This window comes from Hyla sarda, chromosome 4, assembly GCF_029499605.1.
Source record: "Hyla sarda isolate aHylSar1 chromosome 4, aHylSar1.hap1, whole genome shotgun sequence".
Lineage (NCBI taxonomy): Eukaryota > Metazoa > Chordata > Amphibia > Anura > Hylidae > Hyla > Hyla sarda.
Window position 1 is genome coordinate 373,952,233 of NC_079192.1, and position 12,774 is coordinate 373,965,006.

Sequence of the window (12,774 nt, forward strand, 5' to 3'; positions counted from 1 at the left end):
TACAGTATTCTGCGCAGATTTGATGTACAGGATCTTCTGCTGCAGATTTCGAAGTAAACTAAATGACTGAGCACAGCTTCTAATCTGCAGTTACAAATCCTCCGCATCAAATCTGTGCAGGATCCTGTATGTGTGAACGTACCCTTAATAGGAATCAGATAGATATGATTTGCTCTTCTTAAAGTGAGACTGGAGAACTTGCAAAGATTCTCAGATGTCTTTAATGAAAGTCTAAATGTTATATAGTTTAAATATCATGGTTTAAACATATAATTTCTAATTTTTCCAGGCCTTCCTATCTCTACCTATTGCCAAGATATTGGATCATTTCATGATCTATAGGGGGAGATTTATCAAAACCTGTCCAGAGGAAAAGTTGCTGAGTTGCCCATAGTAACCAATCAGATTACTTCTTTCATTTTTAACAAGTCCCATGCAAAATGAAAGATGTGATCTGTTGCTATGGGCAACTCAGCAACTTTTCCTCTGGACAGGTTTTGATATATCTCCCCCATAGAGTCTAACCTCTGGTAGCCCCATTGTTCCTGAGTATGAAGAAGCTGCACCCCCTTCATTGTTTTCCCCTACACAGTGGCTTCCTGGCTGTGGAGGGAACTGCAGTTTTGTTTCATTTATGTGAATTGGATTGCTGTAGATCCCTATCTACTGTGCCATTAAAAAGTGGATCAGCACTGCGGCCCCTTGATTCTCAGGATCGGTGGAGGTCCCAGAGGATGGACCCCCCCGCAATCATAAAACAATGGCATATCCTTTTTAAGAATTGTATTTTCTTCTAGATGTTGTAAACATGTCTGAAAAAGACAGCAGTGAGAACACCGGGGAAACTGTCCAACCCCAGGTGCAGGATGAAAACCCGGCTTCTACGAAGAATAGCGGAGTAGAGGAAGGAAAAGTTGTTGTCTCAGAACCAGTGGCCATAACCCGCAAACGTCCTGAGGCCAAATCTACCAGTGCGTCAGCTGAGGAGGAGGAGGACCAGACAGCTGAAAATTCTGAGCAGGTAAGGAACATGGTGTCTCTTCTTTATAAGGCGCTTTGCAGCATGCTTTTCTTTTTGTTTTAATTCTTACATTTTTCTTTTCATGGTTTCACCAAAAAACCTCCCTCAGGTTGGATCCTTATTACTTTATAACACAGATTTGCTTTATAGTCCATCGCCTCTAATATGCAGTATGTAGACATGTTGGATGTATATCAACTGCCACTAGTGGCTCCACCATTGGGACCCCCAGAGTTGTACTTGGCCACCCCCATATATATTGAATTGCCAGACAGTGCACATGTGAGGCCACCGCTTCATCCAAGCCCTTCTTTACTAGGATCATGCATTGAGGAGGAGCAAGGAACTTGGGACCCCCATTCCATTGATCGGTGGGCCATGCAGCTTTTATTCTTGTAGGTAGATGGTAAATATTTTTATTTTTTGGGAAAGAACTTTTCATTTCAAGAAGGAGATATTGTAAAACAGTCCTTTTTATAGGAGGATAGCAGATGACATTGTTTGCATTAAAGTTACCTTTACTGTTGAAGAACTTTTTTTTGCTCAGTCTAAATATGGTCATACATAGGCCCGTCAAAGCTGCCTAAGTTGATGGCCATAATCTCATCTGAATCTGTTATACAGTGGGGATCAAAAGTTTGGGCACCCAAGGGAAAAAATTGTATTAATGTGCATAAAGAAGCCAAGGAAAGATGGAAAAATCTCCAAAAGGCATCAAATTACAGATTAGACATTCTTATAATATGTCAACAAAAGTTAGATTTTATTTCCATCATTTACACTTTAAAAATAACAGAAAACAAAAAAAATGGCGTCTGCAAAAGTTTGGGCACCCTGCAGAGTTAATATCTTGTACTGCCCCCTTTGGCAGGTATCACAGCTTGTAAACACTTTTTTTGTAGCCAGCCAAAAGTCTTTCAATTCTTGTTTGAGGTATCTTTGCCCATTCTTCCTTTCAAAAGTCTTCCAGTTCTTTGAGATTTCTGGGCTGTCTGTCACACACTGCTCTTTTAAGGTCTATCCATAGATTTTCAATTATTTGAGGTCAGGAGATTGTGAAGGCTTGATGTAATCAACCCCCCTGGGGTTTCGAGGTGTGTTTAGGATCATTATGCATTTTTATAAGCCATTCTCTCTTTAACTTCAGCTTTTTCACAGATGGCATCAAGTTAGCACCCAAAATTTGCTGAAATTTTATTGAATCCATTTTTCCTTCTACTCGTGAGATGTTCCCTGTTCCACTGGCTGCAATGCAACCCCAAAGTATGATTGATTGATTGATCCACCCCCATTCTTAACAGTTGGACAGAGGTTCTTTTCATTAAATTCTGTTCCCCTTCTTCTCCAAATGTACCTTTGCTCATTCTGGCCAAAAAGTTAAATTTTAACCTCATCGGTCCACTGAACTTTTTTCCAAAATGCATCAGGTTTGTCTATATGTTCATTTGCAAAGTTCAAACGCTGATTTTTGTGGTGAGGACGTAGAAGAGGTTTTCTTCTGATGACTCTTCCATGAAGACCATATTTGTACAAGTATCTCTTTATAGGGGAATAGTGTACCACAACTCCAGTGTCTGCCAGATCTTTCTGGAGGGATTGTGCAGTCAAACGTGGGTTTTGAATAGTTTTTCTCACAATCCTGCAAGCTGTTCTGTCTGATATTATTCTTGGTCTGCCAGATCTTGCTTTAACTTCCAATGTTCCTGATGACTGCCATTTCTTAATTACATTCCGAACAGAGGATATTGACATCTGAAAATGTTTTGCTATCTTCTTATCGCCTTCTCTAGCTTTGTGAGCATCAACTATTTTCAGTTTCAGATTTCTAGACAACTGAGAACCCATGGTGCTGATTGTTGGGGCAAGGTCAGATGAGTCTGGGCATTTAAAACCTTTGAGATTGACATCACCTGGTCTTCCCAGATGATGATTGAGAACCCATGGTGCTGATTGTTGGGGCAAGGTCAGATGAGTCTGGGCATTTAAAACCTTTGAGATTGACATCACCTGGTCTTCCTAGATGATGATTGAGAACAATCCATGACACTGGCAGGCTTTGCAAAGGGGGCAGTGCACGCTATAAATTCTGCAGGGTGCCCAAACTTTTGCAGACACTATTTTTTTTTTTTTTTTGTTTTCTGTTATTTTGAAAGTGTAAATGATGGAAATCTAACTTTTGTTTAAATATTATAAGAATGTCTAATCTGTAATTTGATGCCTTTTGGAGATTTTTCCATCTTTCCTTGGCTTCTTTATGCACATTAATACACATTTTTACCTGGGGTGCCCAAACTTTTGATCCCCACTGTAAATATGGCAGGTGGATATACGGTACCTCTTGTGTGACATTGCATGCATTAATGGGATAAAATAGTAGGGCGCTTACTACACAGTCAGATGCTGTGATTATTTATTTGTGAAGGTATACCCTAAATGTCAAGATGGGAGTACCCCTTTAAAAGTCGATCTCCAATGCTGTTATGACTTTTAAGTGCACAATAGTTTTTTGCTCTGCCTCCACAGCATCTGTATCCGGCGTGAGACCCAGTGCCATTGAATCACAATTATGTGGCAGGGGGAATGGTGCTGAATTTAAAATGAATGTAATGTAGAAAAATCGTGCATGGTGCTGCCACCATCTATGCAGACAAGTACAGAAAAAGGTTCAGATCTGCCAGCTGGGGAGTGGTCCGATCGTGTCAGGTTTCAGGAGTGAGATCTGGTGTGATCCAAACTTTTGACATGTGTGGGCAACCAGTCAAAAGTTTTTTTTTTTTTTTTTTTATGACAATAACCCTTTAAGGAGTTAATTGCGCAAAACGTTTTGGTGTTATATTACAGAAATCCTCATTTGTGCTGATCAGACTATGTGAAATCTCTAGTATCATAATTTATTTTCACAATAACCTCATATCACATGAAGACATAGAGTAAAGGTCGCCAGTTCGGGTACCCAATAATAAACCAGCCATGTGATGAAACGATAAGACACCTTTAATGTCCATAAAAGTGGATTAATACATAATCTTATTATAGAATCTAAAACCAGTTCTTCGGGAAACTGATTTTTATTCAATATGCAAATGAGCTCTTCGATGGACAGGGGATGTGTGTATGTGTGTGTATATATATATATATATATATATATAGGAGGGAGGCATATGAGCGAGTATAGGCAGTGACGCAGAACATCAAGATACTTCAAGTAGTGTTCATTGCACAATAATGTCCTTTATTCAGCAATACCACCTGTTTAAAAGGGTGGGAGTCCCATGTAGTGGTGTAGAGAATACGGTTAAAAAATATATGGTAGCAGTTTTACACCCCAAACCGTGCAGCCATTAAAAAAAAAGGCCATGGCTTTCAATTGCATAGATTCGTATCCTAACTCATGTACATATCTCTACTATACAGTTAAGTGCAGTCATTTAGGAGCTGAGGGGTTAAATTAAGGAGCGAGCACAGTTTTTTATTTTTAGTTCTGCTTTCCATCCATGGTGCATTTAATTCTTTTATGTTCATGCAGGAATCTGCAGCCAAATCTCCATCATCATGGGGCTATTGGGGTAACTGGGGCAAGTCCTTGCTTTCTACAGCCACGGCCACGGTGGCTACTGTTGGTGAGTGTATGTTGTGCAGAACACTAGTTTATGCATACACATGCTAAATAGTCTACCTGTACAGTTGTGTTCGTATACTGTTGAACCCTATTGTAAATCTTATGAGTTTTTTTTTATTTTTTATTTTTAATTTTTTTGTAGGATACCCGGGTATTGAAAAGTGTTGTCCCCTATGCTTTTCAGTACATTTAAAAAGAGGTCTAATTGGCATTGTGCATGTGGCTATTAACCCCTTAACGACGCAGGACATAAATGTACGTCCTGGTAAGCTGGTACTTAACGCACCAGGACATACATTTACGTCCTAAGCATAACCACGAGCATCGGAGCGATGTTCGCGTCATGTGCGGCAGGTCCTGGCTGCTGATAGCAGCCAGGGACCTGCCCATAATGGCGGACATGTCCGCCATTAACCCCTCAGATGCCATGATCAATACAGATCACGGCATCTGCAGCATTGCAGACACTAAAATGGATGATCGGATCGCCCGCACCGCTGCCTCGGCGATCCAATCATCCAGCATGGCAGGCGGAGGTCCCCTCACCTGCCTCCGCTGCCTTCCACTGATCTTTTGCTCTGGTCTGTGATCGAGCAGACCAGAGCAGAAGATGACCGATAATGCTTATCAGTGCTATGTCCTATGCATAGCACTGAACAGTATTAGCAATCTAATGATTGCTATAAATAGTCCCCTATGGGGACTATTAAAGTTTAAAAATAAGAGTAAAAAAAGTTAAAAAAAAATTGAAAACCCCCCTCCCCCAATAAAAATGTAAATTGTCCCATTTTTCCTATTTCACCCCCAAAAAGTGTGTTAAAAAAAACAAAAAAAAACAAAATTAAAATAATTTTTTTTTTATATACATATTTGGTATCGCCACGTGCGTAAATATCCCAACTATTAAAATAAAATGTTAATAATACCGTACGGTGAACAGCGGGAATGTAAAAAAGAAAAAGAAAGCCATTTTTTTTTAAAATTACGTTTTATTCCCAAAAAATGTATACAAAACATGCTAAAAGTTTTATATAAGAAAATATGATATCAATAAAAAGTACAGATCACGGCGCAAAAAATGAGCCCTCATACCGCCACTTATACGGAAAAATGAAAAAGTTATAGGTATTCAAAAAAGGGGGATTTTAAACGTACTTTGGTTAAACAGTTTGCAATTTTTTTTTTTTTTAAGCGCAACAGTAATAGAAAAGTATGTTATCATGGGTATCATTTTAATCGTATTGACCCAAAGAATAAAGAACTAATTTTTACCGTAAATTGTACGGCACGAAATCGAAACCGTCCAAAATTTGCAAAATTGCGCTTTTCTTTTTAATTTCCCCACACAAATAGTATTTTTTTGGTTGTGCTATACATTTTATGGTAAAGTGAGTATTGGCATTACAACGGACAACTGGTCGCGCGGAAAACAAGCCCCATACTAGTCTGTGGATGAAAATATAAGAGTTATGATTTTTGAAGGCGAGGAGGAAAAACGAAAATGTAAAAATAAGAGTCCTTAAAGGGGTACTCCCGTGGAAACTTTTTTCTTTTTTTTTTTTATCAACTGGTGCCAGAAAGTTAAACAGATTTGTAAATCACTTCTATTAAAAAAAATCTTAATCCTTCCAGTACTTTTTAGGGGCTGTATACTAAAGAGAAATCCAAAAAAGAAATGCATTTCCTCTGATGTCATGACCACAGTGCTCTCTGCTGACCTCTGCTGTCCATTTTAGGAACTGTCCAGAGCTGGAGAAAATCCCCATAGCAAACACATGCTGCTTTGGACAGTTCCTAAAATGGACAGAGATGTCAGCAGAGAGCACTGTGGTCATGACATCAAAGGGAATGCATTTCTTTTTTGGATTTCTCTTTAGTATACAGCCCCTAAAAAGTACTGGAATGATTAAGATTTTTTAATAGAAGTGATTTACAAATCATTTTAACTTCCTGGCACCAGTTGATTAAAAAAAAAAGGTTTTCACGGGAGTACCCCTTTAAGGCCCAAATGGGCTGAGTCCTTAAGGGGTTAAAGGGGTAGTCCACTGGTGGAAAACGTATCCCTTATCCTAAGGATAGGGGATATGTTTCAGATCGCGGGGGTCCGACCACTGGGGCCCCCCCCGCGATCTCCTGTACGGGGCACTGGCTCGCCGACATGCCCCCTCAATACAACTCTATGGGAGAGTCGGAGCGCTGCCTTCGGCAATCTCTGGCTCTGCCATAGAGTTGTATTGAGGGGGCGTGTCGGCCGCCGCTTCGTACGGTGGTCAACACGCGCCAACACGCCCCCTCAATACAACTCTATGGCAGAGCCAGAGATTACTGAACGCAGTGCTCCAGCTCTGCCATAGAGTTGTAATGAGGGGGCGTGTCAGCCACCGCTTCAATTGGTGGTCATCGCGCCCCCTACCCGCAGGCTGCCGGGGCCCCGTACAGGTGATCGCGGGGGGCCCCAGCGGTCGGACCCCCTGTGATCTGAAACTTATGCCCTATCCTTAGGATAGGGAATAAGTTTTTCACCACTGGACTACCCCTTTAAAGCTTATAGGCATGTAGGCATGTTGGGTATAAGGCCTTTGTTAATTAGAGTTAGCATAGTAATGTAAATATAATAATGATAGTTTAGAATAAGTTTAGATTACATCACACCCTGGATCTTTTATGCTTATCCTGGCAGGTCACGGCATCACTTCTGCTATTGAGAAGGCAGAGAGTTCATTGGGTGTCCCAAGTCCTGTAGAGCTGTCATTTAGAGACCGCACGGAGGCCACAGAAGGTAAGTCATCTCTGTATGTGGTTTATTCCATTGTTATAATATTTTATATAGTTTTGTTGTATTTTTTACAATGCTCAATTTAAATCCTCTGTCATTTGTGTCTCTGTCATTTAGTTAGATCGCTCTGGATCTTTGTGTGGAGACCACCACCGATCAGGAGAACAAGCGGAGAGAAGTGCATGGTAGCGCAGTTCTCTTCCCGGCTTGCAACAATATCTGGATAGCCCTATAGACTTATAATAGGGCTGCAGAACAGAGATTGCTGAGAAATGGGGACTGAGACCCCGACTGAATAAAACTTTTGATATTTCTTTGATATGTCAAAAGTTTATCTGACAGCTACACTTTAAAGGGATGTTTTCATCTCCGCTCTGGGCCTCATGTGGCCTGTTTGTGGCAGGTAAAACAGCTGAAGCAGGTGATTTATGCAATTCGGGTAACTCTCAGTGTCTTTAATAGGAGTTGCACAAACGGCATAGCTCTTGAATTACGCTGTTTGCTTATCTCTGGGAGTTAGGTAAAAAGCATAGCTTTGGGGTTCCCCTTAAAGTCAATGAGAGTTATGCAAGTTACATAGCTTGCTTGCTTTGACTGTTGTCAGCTTCCTGACCATTGTCTGTGGCCACAAAAAAGGATGCAGATGAATTCAAAGCTGGCCATTTGTGTTAAATTATAGGTGACCGTACATGAACAAATTTTGACTGCATTGGCAGACTAACTAATGTTGATGTCATAGCAGCATAGTAGAGAAAATTTATGGAGCACTCACCGGAATTGTTGTATCCAAAGTTCCTTTATTTTATGTCTATAATAATAGACATAACAGCATAGCTTGGAGCCAAAATGAAGGAGCGGGGAGCGTGGCGACAGCCGTTTCATACCAGCATGTCCAAGCTCCCCATTCCTTCTTTTTGTCGTGGATTAAAGAGATAGCTGTCAGCCAGATGTTTGTTCAGTTGACACTTATCTAAAATGAATGGGTTGCTTAAGTATTTGCTTTATTCTGTTCTGTCATGTTGTCAGAAATTCTATTTAGTCTATTCATTAATCTGCCCAAATTTGGGTGACATATGATAACTAAAATAAAAGACAGACAGCGCTCCGTAGTGTATTAACTAGGCAGCACAAAAGGTTACACTCCCCCAAGTGCAACAATGGATCAAGGCGAAGAAAATAACAGGTGACTGCAGCCAATCCACGTCCAAATCAATGCAATATTGATTTGCAATGCTAATGCAACGCGTTTCACAGTACAACTGCTTCATCAGGCAAATGCCTGATGAAGCAGTTGTACTGTGAAACGCGTTGCATCATGGGTGAATAAACGTCAGTTTCCTTTTAATCCTGTGTTCAGTGCCTTGAATCCCGTCGACTACCGAAGGTCACTTCTAATATTGCATATGATAACTAAGGTTTTGTATTTTATCTGTATTATAATAAAGTTAATTATGTGTATTTACCTTGTTAGATTCCATAACTGCAGAAAGCAGTGAATCCAAAGAGGCAGAGGAGGGCTCATCCCCCATTACAGGAGCGCTGGGATTCCTCTCCAGTATCTCTACGGCAGTGCAGAGTACAGTAAGTACAACCATGGATTCCAATACAAGAACGTGACTGATAGTCTAAACTGCACCTCACTGCAAATCCACGCCTATTTCAATACAAAGATCTGCTTGTGTTACTTAATGTGGATTTTGTCATTGATCATGCTGTAAATTCACCATGGCTTTTACTCTATGGAGAGATTTATCAAAACCTGTCCAGAGGAAAAGTTTCCCTGTTGCCCATAGCAACCAATCAGCTCGCTTCTTTCATTTTTAACAAGGCCTTTGCAAAATGAAAGAAGCAATCGGATTGGTTGCTATGGGAAACTGGGAAACTTTTCCTTTGCACAGGTTTTAATAAATCTCCCCCTATATACATTAAATGGATGAAATCTGCAGCAAAAATGCACAACACAGTGCGCATGCTCTTTCTTCTGTGTGGATTTTTTGCACTACATGTTAATGGGCTTTTCAAAACCCCATCTACATTCATTGTATTATGGGACATGCAAATGCAAAATAAAGCATGTCTAGTTAGGGAATACCCACATCAAATCTGACAACTGTGTTTCTCATGCACGTTTCTCATGGGTTTCTACAGACCTTTATATAAGTGCAAAATTTCTGTGTGGATTTTTGTTGGTGCCAGGGAAGAACAGTCTTCTTCAAGAAATGGCAGGGATTAAGCTACTTATTTCCATAGATTCTGTACAGGAAAGCTGAGGTTTATGAATGAAAATGATACTAAAGGCCGCCATACACATTAGTCAAAAATCATCTAATGTGTTGTCGACTTCCTGACTCTTCCCTTCCCACATATTGTCCAGTTTAGATCGCACCAAGTCTCAGTCCTAGTTACAGCCGGGTGAAGTGCATAGTAGGCTGTCATTCAAAGCCGACTCCTTCCCACAGACTCTAATGCAGTAAATGAGTTGGACGGTACCACGGGCCGGGAAGTAAGGAACGCTGCCACAACAGGGTTGTAAATCTCGACGGGGAGTGATCTAAACTTTTGACATGTCTGGAAAATATGTAAAATGTTTTTTTCCAAATGACTGTTACCCTTTTTTTTCAGTAGTATCCACTGCAGCACAAACTGCAAATCTGAAATAGAAAATATGTTTCATGACCTTAAAGGGGTACTCCACCCCTAGACATCTTCTCCACTATCCTTGGGTCCCGCCGCTGGGGACCCCCGCGATATGTCCTGCAGCCCCTAGTCATCTGCAGCACGGTGCCGAAGTTTGCTTCGTGCCTGATGACTCACGATACAAGGGCCCCGCCCCCTCGTGATGCCTTGCCCCGTCCCCTTAATGCAAGTCTTTGGGAGGGGCATCACGATCCGCCGGCCCATGTATTGTGAGTCATCAGGCACGGAGCAAACTTTGGCTTTGTGCCGCAGATGACTAGGGGCTGCAGGAGAGATCCTTGGATAGGGGATAAGATGTCTAGGGGCGGAGTACCCTTTTAATGCTGCACTGTTCTTTTCCACTACATGTGCATGACATTTTTTTCATAGAGTGTCCCATATCTTTTAGCCAGACTGGAGAGTTGCTCATAGAGAGCGTTCCTTGCACTGTATAAATTGCACCTTCCAGAATAAAGGGTTATGTTGCCAAAATGATTTTTGACATGTAAGAAAAACAATGTTGTGTGGGAACCTGAACATAATTCAAGTTGTTTTGTTAGCTGTAAAATAGCTTTTTATCAAGTATGATGTGTAACCTCTACTTTAGGGGAAGACTGTTCTCACCGGAGGGTTGGATGCCTTGGAGTTTATTGGCAAAAAGACTATGGACGTTATTGCAGAAGGAGACCCAGGCTTCAAAAAGACCAAAGGACTAATGAACAGGAATGCTACATTGTCACATGTAGGTCAAGGCGATTTACTAAACTGGTTTCAAAAGCTAAGCAGGTCAGACTGCATTTATGTATACTACGCCTTACATAAAGGTCAGGAGAATAATGAACATTGATCTTGCGTTTTAACCTGTTTACACTCATAGTGGCATCTGCAAATAATTTATCTGCTTTCTCTGTCATTCTTGATCCCCTCTATGTTTTACACATTACATACTGAGTGCCTTGCTCAATATCTTGGTTTATTTATCTTGTATTTTGGTTTTGTCACCATAATCACTCATGGAGGGACTATTATCTGGAATCTTCTATCTATACACCAATTAACCATAACCTTAAAACCATTATACCAAAACAGCTCTGACCATTTATAGCATGGACTCCACAAGTGTTGTGAAGATGTTGTGTTGGATTTAGCTCTAAGACATTAGTAGGAGATACTGACACACACTCACCCATCCGTCCACAGAAAGCATATTATTATTTATCAGACCAGGCCACCTTCCATTGTTCCATGTTCCAGTTCTAAAGCTCTCATGCCCATTGTAAGCACTTATAGCAGGGAACATGGTATCAGCATGGGCATTCTGATTTGCCTATTGCTATGCATCTCCATATAGAGCAAGCTTTGATGCCCTGTGTGTGCTGACACCTTTTAATGACGGCCAGCATTAACCTTTTTAGCAATTTTCTGTCCAGTAGCTCTTCAGTGCTTATTTGCATCAATGAGCCTTCTGCTGCTTCACCAGTTGTCTTTCTTTGGATTACGTTTGATAGGTACTAATGACTGCATACTGTTAACAGCCCACAAAACCTGCCTTTTTGGAGATGCTCTCACTCTTGTCATCTAGACATCAGAATTTGGACCTTATTATGAAGTTTAAGAACTGACTGTTTAGTTGCTGCCTAATATATCCCACCTCTTAATAGTGCCGTTGTCATGTGTGTGCATATATTTATATATACACAGTGTATAGATACACACCAGTGATCCTCTGTTGCACAGGATCCTAATGTTCTTTTCTTTTGGCTGTCACTCCTTACAGGTATTACGAGAAGCAAAGGAAAGAGAAGAACAGCGAGTTAGCAGTGAAGTCACCCCAGAGACAGAGCGACGTGCTCACTATGGACTGTTATTCGATGAGTATCAGGGTCTGGCTCACCTCGAAGCATTAGAGATGCTGTCCAAAGAGAGTGAAGGAAAGGTAGCTGTAATACCAAATGCTGTCACTATTCTTGACTCATCTGTCTGTACAGAACATGTCATGTACCTTAATGCTTCGTCTATTATCTACAAACTGTGGGAGTTAAATTAAGACCATGATTTCAAGGGCTAAAGTTAACTATGTGTAAAATAGCATGAATCTTTCAAAGGCATTTATGTTCAGATCAGCTGGTGAATGGGGAAGAAGAGATGTGGCTTATTCGATTTTAGGTATTTGTTGATGGGCAGTCTGGGTGGCCAGTTAGCCTCAGGGTACTGGGATTGGAATATTCTACTGACATTACCAGAATCATGTGAACGGTATGCAATATATATGGACCATGTTATTGTCTTCATGCTTAATTCATAAGTTTTGTGCTGATTTAAAAATGGCGTCTCTTCTGAGACAAAGAGAAGAAATCAGTTTATATCCCTAATTTTGTTATTTGCCCCTTAGGTGAAGTCCATTATTGGGGCCCTATCAGGAGAAGAACGGGCAGAACTTAAGCAGGAACTGGAGTCCCTGAAGGATGTATTCTCAATGGAAGAGTTTGATGATGATGAAGAGGTGGAGAAAGGTAGCGACTCATCTTTATATCCTCTACATGTAATATTACCTCTCATTTTATGTCTATTGTAGCAGCTTTTCTGGCGTGTATTTATAGACCTCAATACTCTCTTTATTATAAACTTTGCCGTTTTAAAGGAGAAATCTAGTGAAAAGCTGAAGTTGAAAGCATTAATGCT

At 40.7% G+C, this 12,774-nt stretch overlaps 1 protein-coding gene across 2 annotated transcripts in view; it reads left to right on the forward strand.

The window, feature by feature from the left end:
- The window catches only part of FAM114A2 (family with sequence similarity 114 member A2), a 63,389-nt gene that overhangs the window by 11,915 nt on the left and 38,700 nt on the right, over positions 1-12,774 (forward strand). For both annotated transcript variants that reach the window (XR_008843132.1, XM_056516829.1), the window contains exons 2-8: positions 798-1,021; positions 4,548-4,641; positions 7,321-7,419; positions 8,888-8,997; positions 10,700-10,834; positions 11,870-12,028; positions 12,485-12,605. Coding sequence is in view for 1 of the 2 variants with exons in the window: in XM_056516829.1 (XP_056372804.1) it covers positions 809-1,021; positions 4,548-4,641; positions 7,321-7,419; positions 8,888-8,997; positions 10,700-10,834; positions 11,870-12,028; positions 12,485-12,605 (931 nt within the window). In the remaining variant the exon portion in view is untranslated. The remainder of the gene's footprint in view (positions 1-797; positions 1,022-4,547; positions 4,642-7,320; positions 7,420-8,887; positions 8,998-10,699; positions 10,835-11,869; positions 12,029-12,484; positions 12,606-12,774) is intronic.